Here is a 21,334-nt window from a genome sequence, read left to right as displayed (position 1 = left end):
AATAATTTTAATGCCGTGTGTTCATGTGAAACCAAAATGTGTATGCTTATATTGCAACCAGAATTTTGGAAATTATTAAACATGGTTTTAACTAAATGAACAGTTTTCAGCCTTGTGGTTGTCCTGAAAACTCTCAACAAAGAAAAAATGAGATCCATGCTTTGTGTCCGTGCTTCTTTCATGATAGCCACAGAATGAGGATCACTTGTGAGTTAACTGTCTGGTTTGAGGACTATCAAAAATTCTTTAAGTTTCTCTGCATTTATTCCAGGTAATTTTTGTGACAAATATGCTAAGCAAGAGATTTCAAGAACTGTTTCATTAGGCCTTGCTTTATATGCAGTAAAGGCAAAATAATTGTCTTGTACAACTAAGGTCCCACAAATAACATTTTATTCTTCTGCAAACATGTTCTCTCATGTAGACCCTCTTCTCTTATTGAGTTGTATTTGGTTTTGTTGTCCAGTAGAGATGAGAAGTAAAAATATTTTGTGTTGTCTACTTGCTGAGATTGAGAAAGTTAACCATTTTAAGTCTACGCAGATTATCCATTCATATTCACAAAATGTAATCTTCTCCATGACCAAAAAGCTGCTGTATCGTATTTTTCTCTCATTCAGTACATGACTTCCTGCTAATATTCTTTTGTATTCTTATCCCCTCTCCCTCCCTATTCATGTAATTTTTCTGTTCGAGAAATAAGTTTTGCATTTTAATTTTTTTCTTAATGCAGTTATACTGAATCTCAAAAAGTTGAAGGTAGTTTAAAAATCCCAGTCATCAAACTGGAAAAAAAAATGTTGACCTATGAATATGTAATGTTAATGATTATTTTACGAATTTAAATTAATACTCTTCTTTTTTATGTATTACAAATTGATGTATATATTCATAATCATATCTGTATTCTTATATCTCTTATTTTAAAAGGTCTTCTATATATAAACATGATTTGAAGAAGCAGTTGTTGAGTTCTTTAATATTTTTTTATTTTTCATCATTTTAAGTCAAATTTTATATATTATTAAGATTTTTTTCTGTCATGAGAACTTGGTGTTGTATGCTTAGATGGTTTGTGTAAATTTTTTGCAGATTGCAAAAGACTTTCAAATCAGAAATACTGACGCTTTATCCTTTTGGGATGATTCTGATATTCCATTTCCAAGGGAATATACAATAGAGGAAGTTAGTACTCTTCGAAGATCCATTCAAAGTAAGAAATTTATAATAAAGCCATAAAATCATTATATAGATATTAGCAGATTTCTTTAGTCCAAGATTTAGTTTACTAAATGAGTCTTTCAAATATTCAAACAATGGTCAATTTAAATTTTTAGGTTCATCAACTCGAGTGTTACATTTTCCTGAATTTGCAACAACAAATGGCAAAATAGGTCTTCTTAAGTTCCACCCTGGTATTTTCTCTATTAATACTCCAGTTCAACCTGTAAGTGTTATGCTTTATTTTTCTTTTAATTAAAATCGGCCTTTGATTTATCTACATATCTAATGCTTTATAAGTTCAAATTTTGAGCTTAAAAAGCATTTCATATAGCTTTATACCTCTGTGCAGGTGTTTAAAAAAGGTTTTAACTTATCTTAAATCAGTTGAAGAAATGTATGAATCCTTGTTTTGTAGAAATATTAGCTATTGTAAATTTATATTACATTAAAGTATTTAATAACATTTTGCAGAATTAATTTTTCTCTGAAAAAATAAATAAACAGAAACAGAAAAAGCAAATTCTTTATTTTCAGTTATATTTCATTATATTGGTGAAATAAATGTCATGACTTCTTGTATAAATAATAATGACTTTGTGGTGTCATGGCTTCTTATATTTGTATAATTTTCAGATTTTTATCTATTCTTCAATACTTAAGCTAATCATCTTGATAAACACGAACATTAAAATTTCCAAATAGCTGTCTTAAATTAAAAATATTTATTATTTAATAAAAATTTGATTTTCATCATCACTTTTGGGATTGTAATAACATTAAAAAAATCTTTTTGTATGGAAATCAAGTTCTAATATATTTTTCCCCCCCTTGAACATTGATAATTAGTTGAAAAAAAGTTTTTTAAAAAAATCTGATAATTATATATTTACCAAAATATTAGTGTGAAATTATGTCTGAAGTCTGCTTTGGTTGTGTCTTAATTTAATTTTTTTTCAAAATGTTTTTATGTTTCAATAAGTTTTTGTTTATTATTCTATGTTTTAAAGAGGGTCCCCCCCCCTCCCCAAATGAATACATTTTTGTATCTCCTGTTTCCTCTTTCTTTGAATGATTTCCAGAGAAAGTGCTGTAATAAAAAATTAATAAACTCTTGTTCTGCTTCAGGACGTGAGAATTTAATTTAGATGTTTGTCTGAATTTCTTTTTAACTTACTTGATGTTAAAGAAATAGAACACTATTCATGTATCACATACATGTTTTCATGATCCTATATTTATATCAAATGGTCTTACTGGAGATTATCGAGTCATCATTTAGACCTCATGATATAATTTAATAATATATTTTATTTGAAATGCCTGGAATTTCAAAAACACTTGATTTAATTGATTAACCCATTGGGGAGCATATCTGGTATATTGGTCTTTAACCGGTTGGTGTGCATGAAGAGAAGTTTATTTTTAAATTTATACCATTTTTGTAAGTATATGGTATATTTGACTCAATCAAATTTCAGCTTTGCATCATTAAACACAATATAATCAACTTTGAGAAATTATGCTTTTTTTTTTTTGTCACTTATGAAAATAGTCATATCCGAAATTCTGAATTGAAGTAATTATACTATTTCTGGGAAGCCATTCTGTTAGTTAAAATTATGACAATGAACAAAATTTTGATTTACGATGATATTTCTCTTCGTGTATCACTGTTCATTCCTTGGTCTTGTAGACTGATTGGAAAATTTCCTCCTTTGAGCACAGATTAGACAACTGCTCTTAATTGATACAAAAATGGTCAGAAATATGATTAACTCTTTTAAGTATGTAAAGCTAATATTAAAAACTTATTAGTAACCTAATGATACACATATATCCCCAAAACCTGCCCCCTCCCTTATGTGTACTAATATTGCTACTAGAAGCATTAAATTTTTATTCTGTTTTGAATAACTAAATGTTACTGAAATATTAAATTAGGCTGGTAATTGCTAATTATCATTAAATGGTTTTGTCAACAATCAAGATTAAGACTTTGAAGATATATGTAGTCATTGGTTTAGAGTAGGAATAAAATGGGTTATTCTTTTTGTGTCAAAATTTTTGTCCTGTTAGCTAAAGATGGCTTGTATTGAAATTACTGACCTATATATATAAAATATGAAGTCCAGTGGCGTAGTGGTGGGTCGATAAACTGAGGACCAAGCATGCTTGGGAATTAAACATTGGGGGTTCAGCATTAGGCTGACCACCTAACCAGGACATATGCTTTGCACCTTAGGGCCCTTTGTCTAGAAAGCAGATATGGACACTGTAGGACTTGGTTAACATGGGCTGTCCTGTCACTGAGTGTGTGTGTGTGTGTGTGTGTGTGTGTGTAGGATGATCAAAAAATAAAAAAAAAGTCCTTTTAAGCTTTTTTAATTCAAAAAGACATCTCATATGGCCAAGCAAGTAACATGTACCTATAGTAAAATGACTATACTGAATTTATTGAGACAAATTACAATGCTGCTAACAGCGAAACAAGGAAGGAAGTTACAAAACTAAAGGAGATCAATCAAAAAAGTTCATTTAGAAAAATGAACTCTATTTCATAATAAAAACACAGGAAAAGTTTCATGGAGTTAATTATAAAATTGGTGAAGATGTTTGTAATTAAAATTATGAATTTTCCCTGTTTGAAAAATTTCTTTAAAGGAAAATGTATTCTCCAGAGAATACCAGCAGTATTACATACTTTTTTTTTAGTTAAACAACAGCAAAGTGAAATTTAAGCAATGAGGAAAGTATACAAAATTTTGAAAATATGAGGAGCATGCTATACAGAATTAAAATTAATGAAATTGAACAATTTTCATATTTTGCATGAGTGCAGTATTTATAATAAAAACCATGCTCCAGTCTGACTTATTGAAAAGAGAAATTTTCTTTTCAATATATTTCATATTTATTTATCTTAATAAGAGAATAAGGAATCAATAATATTATCATATTAAATTTAAAAATAAATAAATTGAATGTATCCTGTATTTACCAAAAATTTACACATTTTTAAGAAACTGTTTTATAGCCAATTGATTTGGATATCCGAAATCGGAATTTTACTTTAACTTCTCCAATAAATTCCGAAAGATATAAACACAAAAATATTAATATTTCTAAACAGGTAAAAACATTTAATAATACCTTTTTGGTTTTCCGATTCACAAACATTTCATTCTTTAACATGACAAATTTTTAAAAAAATTCCTATTTTTATCCATATATTATTATCTAACAACTACAAAATAAAGTATTTTGCTCTAAATTGTAGGAAAAATATTTCGACATTTAAAATATATACAAAAATAACAAAATAAAAAAAATACTATCTGAAATAATATCTATTCATAATTCCATATTTTAGAAAATAACAATAAAATAGTGGGCTTTATTGGTAAGTTTTGAAAAAATGCTTTGAAATTTTTGTCTAACTAAAAATAACAAAACTTAAAAATTAATACTGTTATAATGTTAATTCTGTTTTTTTTTTAATTAGATGGACTGTTTTTTTATCTAATATAAATTTGAAATTAGCAATTAAATGAAAAGTTAAATCCATCTTTAATTTTGTAAAAAAGAAAAAAATTAATTATATTAATAAATTTGTATACTGAAACGGTGTATTTAAAACAAGAATGTATATTATAAGGATAAATTTATAATCAATTATATGGGTCATTACGTTAATTACATAATGGCTCAACAATTGTTTGAAATACTACATTACAGAAAATGCATTCGATTAAATATAAAAATCATAATTGTTAGGTTCTGTGTTGTACATTTGAAAACACGTTGTAGCACAAAGTGCAGTGTTACAGTTTTTACATTCAGATCTTGAAATAGAGCAATTCTTATATATCTTAATATTAACAATGGCAAAACATGCTGTTGATCAGTTTGGCATAATCATAAAATTGTGTTTAATTTCCTTATCACAGTAAAAAGTGTTGTTATAAATTATGATTAAAATGAATTTTTTGCAGTTTATTACATTTTTTTAAAAAAATATGGCTATCTTTTGTATTTTTAATTGATATAAAATTGTTTTTTCGCTCAGACGTAGTATATAAAAAATTCTATAAATTTTAATTAAAAATTTTAATAAATTTATGAAAGAAAAAGTTTTATTTTAGTGAGAACCTACTTTCTATGAAGTTACTATGCGCTAAATTTGGTAAGCTGTAGGTTGCTTACCACAGTTCAATGCTGCCCTGTTGAACATTTTCAATGAATTTTGCTTCCCAAAATGTGTAGAAAATAGGTTTATATCAAAATATTTTAAATGGAATTATTGTAAACTTCTTACTACATTTTTTAATACATAAAAGAAGAATTTGAGAAGAAAAATGCTTGAGAAAATTTATTAAGTGAAGTTCGGAAACAACACATACCTTGTTTTAATATGTTATGCAAGTTTTTTTAGACCTTTTTTGCTTTGTTATATGAAGTATCGATATTGTGATAATTTAGTGATTGGAGTTATGAATTATCTAACAACCTTTAAAGATAATTTGTTTTATACTAATGATATTCCAATTTTTCAACAGTTTCATTTATTGTCCCCCCCCCCTTCCTTCTATTTCTTTGGATTGTGTTTTAGATGAATAACTTTGTATTTAATGTGCCTACCCTTCATATAAGTTTTTTTCCCCCGTAAATACTACAGACATGAAGTAGTAATGTTTAGTTAAAAAAAAGAAATGAATTTTTAGGAAAGAAATAACTTTCTTTTATCTATTGTTTGAACGAAATAAAATAAATTTTGGAAAATATATATAGTGGAATCTACAATCAAGTATTGTATATTCATTATTAAGTCTCCATGTCAATCACATAGTGTTGAACTCATGCATATTTTTAATCATTTTCCTTGTCATTTTTTAATTATGAATGATTATCATAATTTGATTTGGAAATGCATTGATATTTTATGTTTCAATTTTGAAACAAAAAATTCTTTTTTGGTAATGAAACACAAAATTTCTTTTAAGACTTTAATCAGTACTTAAAAAACAAACAAACATTTATGAATAAAGAAAATCTCAACATTCTTTTATCAAAATATAAATTTAACATCATACTTTTGACTTTTAAATAGAACTCTTCTATGTTCTTTTTTATTCTATTCTTTGTAGACCCATGTATTTATGGATGAACTTTGATGCTAGTAGTTTTTTATATAAGAAGAAAAAATTATTCATTTTGTTGTTATCCCTTTGATACCTGTTGATTTATTTTAAGATTATTTAATGGTATCTTTTCAAAATATAAGATCCTTAAAAAATTTTTGTTTTATTTATGAAGAAAAATATTTGTAAAATTTGTATGCCATTATAATAATTTGAGAAACATATTCTTTCATATTTTTCCGAAAGCAACATAAAACATTTCCTATTTTAATCATTTTCAAGATAAGGAATTGGCTTGTCAGTCCAAAATAATTCATTTCTACCATTTTAAAGTCTATTATAAGGCTTATTAGAAATCAATAACTGTTAAATAAGTTATTGATGGAGGGGATAGCAAAGACAATAAAACACATGTTATTTTCGACTGTAAAATTCATAATGGAAAAATCGGTTACTCCCTTGTGGAAAGCAACCAAACATGACAAAATAAAATATTTTTGTCCTTCTAGAAGTAAATCTCATTTGCAAAAAAAACATGTATCTGGTGTTAGGAGGGCTAAGGATGTGTATATAAGATGATAAAAGAAGAAGTATATCATTACTATGGAAATGCTGTGCTTTGGCACAAGATGTTTTGTTCTTTGAACATAGATTTTTAACTCAAATCATTAGGATTGCAGACGTATATGATTCGTCGAAATTTAAAAATGAGAAATGGATTGTAAAAGCTGTAAATTAGCTAAATCTAAATGAATTCCTTTTATACTTATTGGTAGAATACAAAGCACTAGACAACTACAGGTGGTACAAGTTGATGCTTGTGATTCTTGAAATTTTAAATCTTATGGGTAATCCTTTTTATTATTCACAAATGATTTATCCAGAATGGGGATTTGTTTTTTTCTTAAAGAATAATCCTGTTTTTTATTATTTTAGATCTTTTCAAGCTATTGCTGCCCGTATTATTACATCAGATTTTAAGTGTGCATTGAGATAGTGCTTTGGAGTTTTGGCATGGCAAAATATTTAAATGAATTGAGCGTAAGTTATGAAAAAACAAACAGTTATAGACTGGAGCAAAATGGTGTGTCCAAGTGTTTCAATTTGATGGCTAAAAATTATGTAAAGACTGTGTTCAGTGATAGTAGTATAGATAATTGTTTTAGACCAAAGGTGTTGATAGGCTTTTTTTCTTTGCAAGAAACCGAATTTGGCATATATTTAAAAATAAAATACACTTTGAACTTTACTTTGACGATATGCCAACTGTAACAAAATTTAGATTATTTGAATACCATGTTTATATAAGAACACACAAGCAACTTTGAAATAAGTTAGATTTGAATACATGGGGTAATACTAAGTTATGCTAAATCAACCAGAGGATACTGTATTTTGTTACTGGAGGATCACGACTTAATACAGACTTGCAATGTACATTTTGATGAAACTAAAAGATCTTTAAGTTGCATGCATCAATCCCTGTACATACAATGAAATTGCATAGTGGGCTAAGTTTAAGATTAATCAGCTTTCAAACTTTTTTTGCTTTGATGAGGACCCAAAAGATTTGGCCAAAACCAATTAAAACTTCCAGTACAAGGGATATATTACTTTAGATATAACCACTTCAGTTATAAGGGCATCTAATTTAAAATTGTGTAGTTTAATTCCTTTTATTAAAGAAATTGTTTTGCATTAAAAGGGTACTAAATATAGTATTTCTTATCATATTAAAAGTACTATTAAATTACGAACTTTCCAGTGATGTAGAGAAGTATTGTAAGGACAGTGGCATAAAATATGACCTAAGTGTCTGATTTTAAACAGCAAAGTGGAAGTCTCGTTTATCCGTCTGTGGCCTCTAATACTGAAATTTTGATTCTCCAGCATTTGCATGAAGCTCTGAATCCACCCTAATCTGATATGTGGCAGGCTACAATGGCAGAAGAGATTGAGGTAATTTAAAATATAAATGTTTAGGAACCTCAAAACTCTTAAGATAATATGGCTGCCAATGGGTTTGTACTCTAAAAAAAGAATAATGGGTGAATTTGTAGATATAAAGTTAGATTAGTTATTCAAGGACTCAATAGACAGAAAGTGGAAACATATGAAGAATCTTTTAGTCCAGTTGTAAATTTTTCACTTGTTTGAATGTTTTCTGCAATTTTTTGTTTGTATGTTAAAATAAATTAATTATCAACTCATCGTAATGTACTATTTATTATGCTAAGGTTAAGGAGTACATTTGTTTGAAGCAACCACAAGGTTTTGGAGGTCATGTTAAGAATGATAATTTTTGTTATTTAAGAAAGGCCATATATGAATTACACCAAAGTGGTTGTAAGTGATTTTACTTGAAAAATTAAATTTTACCAAATTGTTTTAATGTAATTTTGTTTATATTTATAATAAAATGTATTTTTTTTATAAATATAAACATATGTTATGTATTGATGATATTATGTTTGATAAATCGCAAGGAGATATTGATGCTGTTTCTTTATTGCTGAGTAAATCTGTTATTAAAATTTTTGGTCACATTCAGAAATTATTTGTAATTTATAATTTCAAGGACCAATATTTCATTCATCATAAACAGTATATAACTAATATTTGTAAAATTTTTATTTAAGTTTTTTCACGCATTACTTCCTATTGCGAAGAGCATTATTTTGCCAAAATTATTGTGAATTGGAGGAAATTACTAAGTACCTATTAGGATATTTATATTTTATTGCAACCAGAATGAGACCTAATTTGAGTTATGTTGTGAATATTTTTTCACAATTTCCAAAATTACCTCCTGAAATTAAAAAATTGTCACATTTTATTAAAATTATTAGAATATGTAAGTGATACAAGAGTTTTAAAATTAAATTTATCTCAATTTAAAAATTTTAAATTGATTTGTTTTTCAGATTCTGGTTTCACAGCTAATAGAGATGAAAGAGTCTATAGGGAATATGTTTATTGTAATTGATAAGGTTCCAGCTTCTTGGCATAAATTCAGACATGAATGCATTAATATGCCTACTATGGAGGCAAAGTATATATCATTAGCTAAGGCTGAAAAAAGAGGCTGTCTGGATTCAGAATATAATGAATGAGTGTAACAATATAAATGTTGAATTTTCAGAACTACCTTTGATATTTGATATATTAAGATAATAAGCTGCTTTGAATTTATCATATTCATCTATAGAAAACCATAAGTCAAAACATATTGTTGTCCAGTTGTGATGAAGCAATAATGAAAATAATAAAACTGATATATTTACTAAACCTTTGATTAAAGATGTAGTAAATAAATTTTGAAGCCAACTTTTTAGTAGTATTGCAGTTGGTATTTTATAATGAGAACTGTAAATTTTTACTTTTTGTAATTTAACCTTTTTATACTTTTACTTTTGTATTTTAACCTTCTAACTTCTAATGAAACTATATTTTGAGCATTTTTTGTAAAGAAATAATGAGGAGGCTGCTTGTTATAAATTAAGATTTACCTTCATGCCAACTGTTTCTTCTCCTTTGGGACATTCTGTTCACAATGGTATAATTTATGCATGAAAATTTTGATTGATTGTGATTTTAGATATGAATGTGTACTTAAGGTGAGTGTTGGGGTATTTCTTGTGTTCATTCATTCATTTTTGCTATCCTTTGGCACATGCCTTTATTCCTTCTTAGTTGAAGTCAAGATAATGACTTTCAAGTTCATTTTAATTAATGATAAAGATATTTTTATAATGTCTTAGATTTTATTTCTTGAGCTGTATTATCCCCTGAATTTAGTTATTTCTTCCATTAATTATGTTAATTGATTGCATAAAATCCAGACAGATGAAATTTAAAGGGACATGAAATTTAACAGGATGTTGCTTTTTAGGTATTAGAGACTCAATAAAAGCAAATTTTGCAAGATTTTAATTAAAAAACAAACAGAATTTTTATATGTTTCTGCTATGAAATCAAAGCATATTAGTGCACAAGAATTATTACACCATCTTATAAACATAAAAAAAAAAAAAAAAAGCTTTTCAGTAATATCAATTTTGTTTGAATGTACATTTTCTTTAGTTTTAATAATTTTCAAATTTAGTTTTGGACAAACTTTGTAACAGAGATTTTTGTTGTAAAGAAATTCAGAATAATGCAGTTTTTTTGTTGAATCATTGAAATGCATGACTTGACTGCTCTTACTGTCACAATACAAAGAAAAAAAAGATTGGATTTAAAATCTTTAAAGCAGTTTGTTGAATATAATAAGATTTTTCACTTGATAAAGGTTGTTAAATTTAAAGGCAATGCAGTATATTGCACCGACAAAAAAAAAAAAAAAAAACTATAAAATGTGGCAACTGATACTTTTTTATTTTCATTTTGCTTTTAACTACAGTGCTAACCTCTTTAAATTTGTGATTTTGCCTTTATTGTTAATTAGAACAAGGAAATTTTAAATCATTTTCATTTCATTGTGAAATATTTAATCACATTTTTGCTGTAATTTTTAATAGCTAAGGAGTAAAAATTTTATTTTTCCATATAGTGGCATGTAAAAAGCAAATTTTAATTAAATTTTGTGAAAAATTGCCTTTGCTTTTTAACTGCAGAAATAAGAAGCAGTAAGTTTTTTTTTTTTTTTTTTTTTTTTTATAATAATAATCTGGCCATTTTTAAACACTGCTATTTGTTTCCAGTTAAAAAAATTGATCTAAAAAATTCGATTAGTTTATTAGAATTTGATTATAGCATAGCATTGTTCTTTCATCAGTTTAATGGCATTTTTGCCAAATCTTTTTGTTGGTTACCATTTTGGAAAGCTTTAGTTGTTAGCTTTTTAAGGTTGCAAATAAAATTTTCTAGATTGCTAAACATGTCAAGTTAGCACAAGGAAATATTTGCACTTTCTTTCTTGATCATGTTATTTATTGGTGCATGTGAAGTCAAATACAGCTAATTTACTTACTCTTCATGAAATCTACAAATCATAATGTCTATAAAAAAAGTTTTTTAGACAGTTGTGTATTGGGTGGAGAATGCTTGCTATAAAAGGAATTTAAAAAGTCCTATCGCTAAATACTAAAATGATACTATTCCATTATTAGGTCCTAGACAAAGCTTGTTAAATCATAGCTATAATTCCCTAATAGAATTCATCTAAATTTAAGCTTCCCGACAATTGGTGCCCCAATTGAAATATAGTGCTAAAATGTACACTTTAAGCTTAAGAATTCACACTTCGATATTGTCCATATATATAAATATTAGTTGTTTTGGACAGCAAATTAATTTGGGAAAATAGAGATTCCTGAATGGAGGTTATAAATAGGATTTATAATTATGAAATCATAAGTATTGCTGACTGTTCTTCATACTGCCTTTATACCGTCAGGCTTACAATTCAAATGGTTGCAATGTCTGATAGGGTTAGATATGACCTCTTACAATAATCAGTAGTAGGATTTAAATGTGCTTGTCATGAACCTGAAATCAGAATACTTGCCTTTTGAAAGTAAATTTCCTGACCTTTCTGATGACTTTATCAATCTCTAGCCAGAAGAAAAAACAATAAATGTATCACAAACATCTTTCTCATTTTAATTAAGAGTTTTGAGTTGAAGATTAAAAAGTTAGAGAAATAATAATTCATTAATTTTTATGTATAAATTTTGAGAATTGTAAAAATTTACATAACAATTTATTCATTATATATATATATATTTTAATCCTTTGATAAAAAAAAATCTATCAATATTATCTAGAATGACAAATTTAGATTTCTTAAATAATATGGACTTGTAATTGATTGACTATGGTTTTTATGTATAACTATATAAAAATTTATTTACTATATTTTCTTTTATTCTCTCTCTCTCTTTTAGTGATAAAAATATGCCAACATTATATGATAATGATGGATATTTTTATCAGGAAATGGTACAACTGACTTCTGCCACAATTTTAAAATGGTAATTAATTACCCATTTTTATCAAAGATATGTCCAATTTACTGATTATCTAAAACTCCAGTGTTGTAATATATGTATAGAATTTTAATCAGTATCTCATGAATCTAATTGTCAATTCTTGCTTGAAGAATATATTTACATTCTCAAAAAGTGGCAAGGTTTTGATTTAGCTTCTAAAAAAATTATAACTATTTCTAGAATGCCACCATACTATATAAGAATATTTTGATTAAAATATGAAACTATGTTTTCAAAGATGATTTCCACAGTCTTTTGATTTTAATTCATTGTTATACTTATAAATATTTATTGAGATTTAAAAAAAATAATATTAATAAAATAGGAAGATGTTAATTATATCTGTGGGCACGGTAGTGCCCCCGCCAAGTCGTGCAAAAACAAGTGGCACGGCCGTACCATCCTTTTCTCGAAGCAATTCAGGCCATTTTCGACTCCCTATAACTTCGTTGTGGATAAAACTAGAAGCCTGAATTTTCATTAACCAAGCAGGCATTATATAAACACGGTATATTTCAAATTTCATTAAATTTGAACCAGTAGTTTAAGAATTATAACTAGTCAAAGTTTGTGAATTTTGTCACTGACTGACTGACCGATCATCAAAACTCTAAGGCACTTCTAGCAGACATAGAATCTTCAAATTTAGAATACAATTAGTGTTTAGTGTATAAATCAAGGAAAAACTAAAATATTTTGCAATTTCGATCTAGTTTTCTAGATACACCACTTGCATAAATAACTTATATATTGAATCTATCGTGTCACCCTTGGCGAGTTATTTGGCGATTAGTCTCTGACACGCATTAACAGTAGGTATCCAAAAATCGAATTTCTGCTTTTGACGCGTTTCTTCTCAATCGATTGAAACAAAAATTTGACATATAATTGCACTTGCAATACCATTCCAAATAAATTTAATAATACCATAAAAAATTTATAAACACCATATAAATTCAGGACCGAGTTATGTTATTGACTATTTTCGGACATATAAGGGAGTGGCTTTGAGAAAAACTGTAGCTGAAACTCAAGAAGTAGTACCGGAAAAGAAAAAGAGGAAGACTACATACAAAAATAAGAAAAGGACTATCTACAAAAAGAAATGAGATGCCATAAAAAACATAACTTGTAAAAAAAACCAAGTCTCGCAACTCAGTTCTTCTATCGTAAAAAGTTGTGTGATCCATGTAATACCAAGTCGGTTAATTTATTCAGTCCCTACTTAAGGGTTTCTTCTGTCTTAAGTTATTACGTAATTAGCTACCTTAACGACATCTTATAGTGACCATATCAATATTAAAAATCTTTTATGGTTTAAATAAATAGATTAACTTGGCAATCGCACTAAACAATTTAATATAATATGTTAATGTAATCTAATTGAATGTAAAGATACATTGTGTTTTCATGCGATTTCCAAGTCAATCTATTTATTTAAACCATAAAAGATTTTTAATATTGATATGGTCACTATAAGATGTCGTTAGGTTAGCTAATTACGTAATAACTTAAGACAGAAGGACCCTTAAGTAGGGACTGAATAAATTGACCGACTTGGTATTACATGGATCTCACAACTTTTTACGATAGAAGAACTGAGTTGCGATACTTGGTTTTTTTTTTTTTTTTTTTTTTTTGCAAGTTATGTTTTTGATGGCATTAAAAGTTTCTTGAAACATTTTTAATAAGGATGATATATTTGTTGATTTTTTTAGATGCATCCTCTAAGTTTTGATATAAATGTAATGAAAAAATGTTTGTTGCACCCTTTTAAATTTTTTGGTAATGCTATGTTTCTATATTGGGTCGACATTTTCAGAAATGCTGTATCTATCTGAATCAACTGGTAATTTGTATATTTTTAAAAAAATTTGAAATAGTCACAGATTTGTATTATTAATTATATATATATATTGTTAAGGACAATTTACATTATCGTTTTTATTTTTTAAAAATATTCTTTATTTTAAATAGAAGATGTTGTGCAAATACAGAAATATTAAAATTTTTAAAAATGCATATTCAAAATAAAAGAAAATGTATTTGAATTTTTCAATAAAAATTGTGCTTTATTGTAAAGCAGAAAATATGCTATGCTTAGAAAATCTGTGGGTCTATGTATGTGTACATGTACAAAGATGTTTAATTTTTGCAGCATTAACATTATGCACTCTGAAGTAGGATAATCACCATAAATGTCCAAGGATAAACAATGGAACCAGCAACTGGATACTATTCACTCGTGGATACAAAAACTGAAATGATCTTAGAAGTGTGTGGAGAGTTATTTGTAAAATCTGACAGATTTCAAACTTGTTCTGATAAATGTTCTCAAGCAGTATGATTGCTGATAAAATTTTGTAGGCCACTAAAATATGCTCACTTAATTTCATATAATATTGCTGCATATATTAAGGATGCTTCTTTAATGTTTGGTTAATATTAATGTATTTAATCTAATATGTGACAAAGCATTCAACCAATTATTGCAAACGAAACAAATTGATTCATAGATTCAGTTTTGGAATGGGGAAAAAAATAATTAAAACTAGATTTGTAGTTCATTTTTCATAAGTCTCCACAATCAAAGAGAATTTCATAATTCTGTGACAAATTTGGATTTGAGAAATGTTTCATCGATATCAATTAATGGTAAATATGAATTTTTTTTTTTTTTTTTTTTTTTTTTGTCTTTTAAATGTTGAAGTGCAAAAAAATTTTTCAGAATTGTTATTACACGTGGGTAATTATAGCTAGTTTATTGTCAACAATTCATTTACATGTGGTGGATATATATGACATTAACCTAATGTGGTAGTTTCCATATATGATATTAATCTCTTTTAATTTAGCGTGAATTATTTATTGAAAAATGTGCGATTGAAAAGACAGCACTATATAAAATTTTCAGGCCTTTGGAAGCTTCCTAAAAAATTTTACGAAATGGATGTCTAGCGATTGCTGCTCCTGGTGAACAGTTGCTTAAGATGACATGCGGAGAAGAGGAAGTTTCTTGCACCAGAATCTAAATCATTTAAAGTTGTAGCAATGTATAGCAAAAATCCGACACTATTTGTCAAGCTGAGCTTTTCTTGTCACTAATTAAATTTATCCCATTGTTTTTTACATTCTGTCAGAAAGGCTATCGTTTTTAACATTCTGTCAGAAAAAACTGCTGCTAATCAGTTTTTATATATTTTTTAAGAAAAATTTAAGTGATTTGAATCATGAATGTCAGGATTTTGTATATTCTATCATTTGTAGAATTTTGAATGAGTCTCTTCACAATCATGAGTTGCTAAGATCTTAGGAGAATATCCAAACAAGTTAATTCTTACTATAAGAAGATTAAAACCTTTCTTTTTGCTTTCATGAGACATAATTGAGGTTTTGATTTAATGAATTTCAACTTTTCCTTTGATGTGGGTTTCATTTCTCTTGATTTTGAGGTGTTTATGTTGAGGACTTGATAATCTTTATCGAAATATTTAGATTTTCAAAGGTCTTATCAGAATTTATATTATACTATTCCATGGCCAGACCATAGTTGGTAGATAACTTTTCTTAAATAAGAATTTTGAAGGTGGAAACTTAAATCAGAAACGGGCTTAGAAATGTTTGATTTTTAGATGAATTGCCAAAATGTGGTTGATAAAGAAGTTCTAAATCGTAACAGAATGCTTAAAAAAAAAAAAAAAAAAAGTTTGGTCTACATATGTCAAAAACAGAGACATTTAAAGATAGCCCAAAAAAAAAAAATGGCAAAAAGAATAAGAAACGGAAACACACTGTGTAGATGAATGAAATGAGTTAAAACTATAAAGCATAAAAATTAAAGAAATGATTTCTGCATTCCAGAAGTCTGTTCACAGATTAGTCAATAAAACAGAGAAAATCAATGCTGAGCAGGATCAAATAGTATTAGAAATTGAGATTAACAGATCAAAATCAATCTTTTAATTTTCCAAATTAATTTTTTCAGCACAAATGAAGATTTGTTGATTTCTATCTGTCACCTTTATTTCCTCTTTATTCTTTGAAGCATTATTCTGAAATAAGTTTTGAGATTTTTGTGGGCTTAACTTTTTCTTAATGAAATTTATATAAACTAAAGTGTGATAGTATTTGTGAAGTGAAAAACATTAACCTTAATTAGTTCGCTTAGAATTGGCATTTAGTTGTAGTATCTAGTATTATAGTGCTTTCATTGTGAATTCAAAAATCCACTTTGAACAGTAAGTGTTGCCTTACTATTTGCAAGACAGACAAATCAAATGTCCTATGTGCTTTTAACTTAAGCATTTAGGAGTATTAAGCAAGAAAGCAGTGGCACATTTGAATGTTAAATTGAAGATATCTTAAATTTATCATTTGTATTTGTATGACTAAAATATGTAATTTTATGGTATTTGAATTTTCTTAAAAAGATCCATGAAAGTCTTAGGATTTTATTTTGTGTAAGAATGGAACTTTACTTACAATGATATATTTAAATTGTAATTGATAGACCTTATGGCATGGGATATTTAAATTAGAAATATTCAGATGCATCTAAAGCTGAAAAAATATTGTCAGCTTGTAAATTAGTTTAGTTGGATTACACATGCTGCATAACTACACCACCTAATGCACCAAAATAATTCGATACAATGTCTTTGTTGCAACAGATATGTGTATCAATTAACAATTTTTTTTCCTACATTTATTTATGCTTTATCATTGATTCACAACATGGCTAACTGTTATAAGTAAATTATATTAAAATATTAAACTTTATGTTAGGAATAAATTCAGCTTTTTGAGATGTGTCAAAAATGACCCCCCATGCATGAATAATGAAATATCTTTGATACATTACAAATTGGTTAATAGTGAGATACAGTTTTTTAGTAAGTGTAGAAACTAAATTTCAAATAAATAATCAATTTTAGTAAATTTTTCAGCTGTGTACAATTTATCTGCTGATAACTGTAGTTAACTTTTTTTCCTTTAACATATAAAACAAAATTATTAGTATTTTAATAATGAAAAACTAAGGAAAAGGTGAAGATCTTAAATCATTTAATCCCAGTGAGTTAACTCTTTTTTCTTCATTAGAAAATTAGACTAAGTATAGACGTTTTTCGTTGTGTTATATATGTATATTGTGCCAAACAATTGATAATTCAAAAATTGTTTTAAAAAAAATTAGGAAAAAAAGGAATGTTGAAATAAAATATTAGTTTTGAATTATAATTTATGAAGTATTAATTCATCAAAACAGCCATAATTGTTGAAAAGTTTTACAAATAAGGACTACATCTATTTATCAATAGTAGATGCTGCTGCATGCTTTCATTTTGCAAAACATCACTTTCATTTTGCATTTTTGCAAATTTAGGCTTTTTTTTTTTAAATATTTGTTTCAGATATAATCAAGCTACTTTAAACATTCAACAGCTGAGTGTGAAAATCTTTTTAATACCTATAGCTTTTCAGTTTAAATTTTTCCTTTCAGATTAACAGCCTCTTTTTAGCTTATGAGTATTATTTGTTCAAAAGTTTTAGCCTACGAGAAAAGGAGATTATACTTCATATATTTAGAGAATGCAGCTACATTTGAACGAGCTTTCGAAGTGAGGATCAATTTGATATTGTATTTCGAAAAGGACAATTATAGCACCAAACTCTAAATACAGCAAAGATTCAGTATGTCAGAGATAAAATTTTCTTTTTATTGACAAAATTAACCAACCCTTTTTTTCATTTTTCTAATATGGATTACCCCTTTTTAGCATGGGATATGGAAAAGATGGTCACTAGCTGTTTGAAAATTTTCTGTGTTATAAAAATTGGTGTTCTTGAAGGCATAAAATCTGTAAACAGCATTTATTTTTGATTTTTCAAATAAAGATTCGTATGTCGATAACGGAAAAGTTAATACTGGATTCTTTGGATACAAAGCTCTTAAAAGACTTATTCATCAGAAGGAGGAGGAGGGGGGGGGGTCTGAAAAACAGCCAAAAGATTTCAAATATGAATGTCAGGATTTAGTATTTACCTTCTTTTGTAAAATTTTCGATAATTTCCTTCTCTATTATATACTTGCCAGAAGTATGAGTGTTTAGATCCTAGAAGAATAGTCAAACAAGCCCTGCTAAAACAGGATAAAGCCACTCTGTTCTTATGAATTGCAAATAAATACCTACAAGAAAAGAACTGATTCAAATTTAACAGAATTGAACAACTTTTTTAATGATATGACTTGCTGTTCAGTAGAATTTGAGGAGTATGAAGTATTCAAAAATCAAATTGACAAGTTTCAATCAAGATATTGAAAAGGTCAAAAGTCTTATCAGAAAATGTGTAATTTTCTTGTGATACAATCATGTGGACTAACCATAGTTGAAAGAGAATTTCTCTTAAATAAAAGTCTTGAGGTTGAAAAATTTAAAGAAAAAATATGTGTTGTAAAATATTTGGTTTCAACTGAATTGAAAAAGAAAAGAAAAAAAAATGTAGTGGAGTGGAGAATTTTCAAATCACAAAAGAATTTGTATATGAAGAAAATTGCTTTTTTAAATATGTCGAAAAAGTGAATAAACATAGATTACAATCTCAAAATGGTGAAAAGCATAAGAAAAGGGAATGCATTGCAGATAAGCTGAATGATTTAAAATAAGAAAGGGCGAAGATTGAATAGGCGATTTTTAGATTGTAGAAATCCGTGAACAAACACATGTGAAAGGCAGAAAATGATAGAGATATCCTGTACATAGCAGAATCAAATTGTTTTTTAGGAATTAAAGCTTTAACTGTGTAATTTAAAATGTTTCCAGGTCTTTTATTTAAATGAAAATAAAGATTTATTGATTTGTATCTGTGTTTTGCATTCCCCCCCCCCACTTTCTGCCAAGCACTGGTTCAAAAGTAAAATTAAGAGATTCTTAGGAAATTATTATTTTTTTTAATTAAATTTTATTTCATCTAAATTGTGGATGTTTTTGTGAAGTCAACACTGTTTAGTAGTTTGTGTGAAATTAGAGCCTAGTAGTTGTTGTTTAGCCTAGTGCTGAAGGCGCTTGTATGGTAATCTTGAAATCCACTTTGAGTGGCAAGTTTTAGATTATTAACTGAAGAGGAATATTACAAATTTCCTTAGCGCACTTCCCTTCAGCATTTAGATGTAGTAAACAAAACAAAAAGTAATCATTTGAAAATTAATAGTGCAAATATTTTATTTAAATTTAGAATTTGCATTTCTCTATTTAAAATATATAATTTTATGGTCTTTGAATTTTCTGAAAAGATTCTCGAATATTTTTCTTTGATATGAGTGAGAATCGCGTAAATAGTATTAAACGTTTGGACTGTTAAGAATTATTATAATTAATGTAAGATCAATTCAAAGGCATGGTTATCAGTTTCAAAATAAAGTCATTACTATCGTTTTATAGTGTGTTTTTTTTAGTAGGTGTACATTCAAAATTTATCAACATAAATCATTTCAAGTATCAGTGAACCAGACATTAATCATTGATTTACTGTATTTAAATTCGAAATAATTTAATATTTGTAATCCTGTTACAGAGAATTATATCTATCCTATGGAGACAATTCTGATTTCAAATGAAATATTCACTATTTATTCTGAATTTGCTGTGAAAATTCATTATTTATGTGAAGCATATAATTGCATTTCTGGGTTCGGAAAGTGGGATCTTGATAACTACCCAAAATTTTAAGAATGAAAATTAACTTTCTACAGGGGTGTTTGTGCTCCGGGAAACCCCGGAATTCCGGGGATTTTGAACTTCGATACCCGGAAATTCCGGGGATCGTCGTTCAAAAGGAAGTAGGAATAATAATGAATTATTTATTTTGATCTGGGCGATTTTGTTTGCTTTGAAAGCAGAAAACGCAAGGTCAGCGTGTGTGGTGAAAACTTTTCCTTTCTTTCTCCAAAGGCAGTGATAATGCGTGAAAAGGGGGAAAAAACTTCTTTTTTGTTCTTTCCTTATTGCGAGTTATGACTCATTCTCCCGTTTCTCGGACATTCTCTTCTGGATTCTTTTCGGCAAGTAGGCGCGGCAGAAAAAAAAGGGAGAGACTTCGCGACCAGATGTGCGATCACGTGACTCTGGGTTCAAAGGTCTTATCTCTCCTGGCGTGGCGCCAATAAGTAGAGAAGGGGGATTTTTCGCCGTATTAGCTATTTGTCATTGATCGCTTCGCAACTTTTTTTTCTCCGCTGTGTAAAATTTTCGTTTCATTTATTGATGCACGTGTAAATTTTTCGTTTCTCTTATTGAAATATTTTTTTATTTATGTACGCAAGAGAATTTCACTTTGAAATTTCAGCATATGAAACAGAAATTACCCCTTAAAAATTCATATCTAATTAGTTTTACAGCATTAGACCCAGAGCTAAGAGGTAAAACCAGTACAATATTAGCTTTTGAAAAATTATCATCTTTTATGTCCCATATTTTTAGTGATAATGAAAAGTCAAAAGTAGAAGCTGAAATAAGGTTATACCAGAGTGATATTGATATCACCAAAGAAATGCTCTACACATCTGATGAAAGTGGAAATCAAGTCAAGTGTACAATTGATAAATATTGGTCTAAAGTTTTTAATTTAAAAGATGATTTCACAAATGATTATAAGTATCCTACATTGGCTAAATTGGTCAAAGCCTGCCTTAGCTGCTTCCATGGCCCATTAGTGGAAAGTGCATTCAACTTAATGGATACACTTGTCACTGACTATAGAACCTCTCTTAAGATTGATTCCCTAGATGCAGTGCAGACTATTAAATATGATTTAATGGCTTCTAAAGAAACCTCATGTGAAAAATATGGCTCAAAAAATCCAATGACTGATCCAATTCACAAAGATCTCTTACTGAATATGAACAGAAGTTGGAAAACATATCAAGAGGACTTAAAAACATGTATTTCAGATGAGTCACCTATAAAAGTCTCTGAAAAACCT

General features: G+C 27.7%; 1 protein-coding gene across 1 annotated transcript in view; it reads left to right on the top strand.

Annotated features, from left to right (window-relative positions):
* LOC129958287 (lipid droplet-regulating VLDL assembly factor AUP1-like) overlaps positions 1-21,334 on the top strand; it is a 66,200-nt gene that overhangs the window by 22,962 nt on the left and 21,904 nt on the right. The window contains exons 4-5 of the mRNA XM_056070641.1: positions 1,093-1,213; positions 1,338-1,447. Of these exons, the coding sequence (XP_055926616.1) occupies positions 1,093-1,213; positions 1,338-1,447 (231 nt within the window). The remainder of the gene's footprint in view (positions 1-1,092; positions 1,214-1,337; positions 1,448-21,334) is intronic.

The sequence above is a fragment of the Argiope bruennichi genome, chromosome X1 (assembly GCF_947563725.1).
Source record: "Argiope bruennichi chromosome X1, qqArgBrue1.1, whole genome shotgun sequence".
In the NCBI taxonomy this organism is placed as follows: Eukaryota; Metazoa; Arthropoda; class Arachnida; order Araneae; family Araneidae; genus Argiope; species Argiope bruennichi.
Note: the sequence above shows the minus strand (reverse complement) of the source record. Positions and strands in the feature narration are given on the sequence as shown.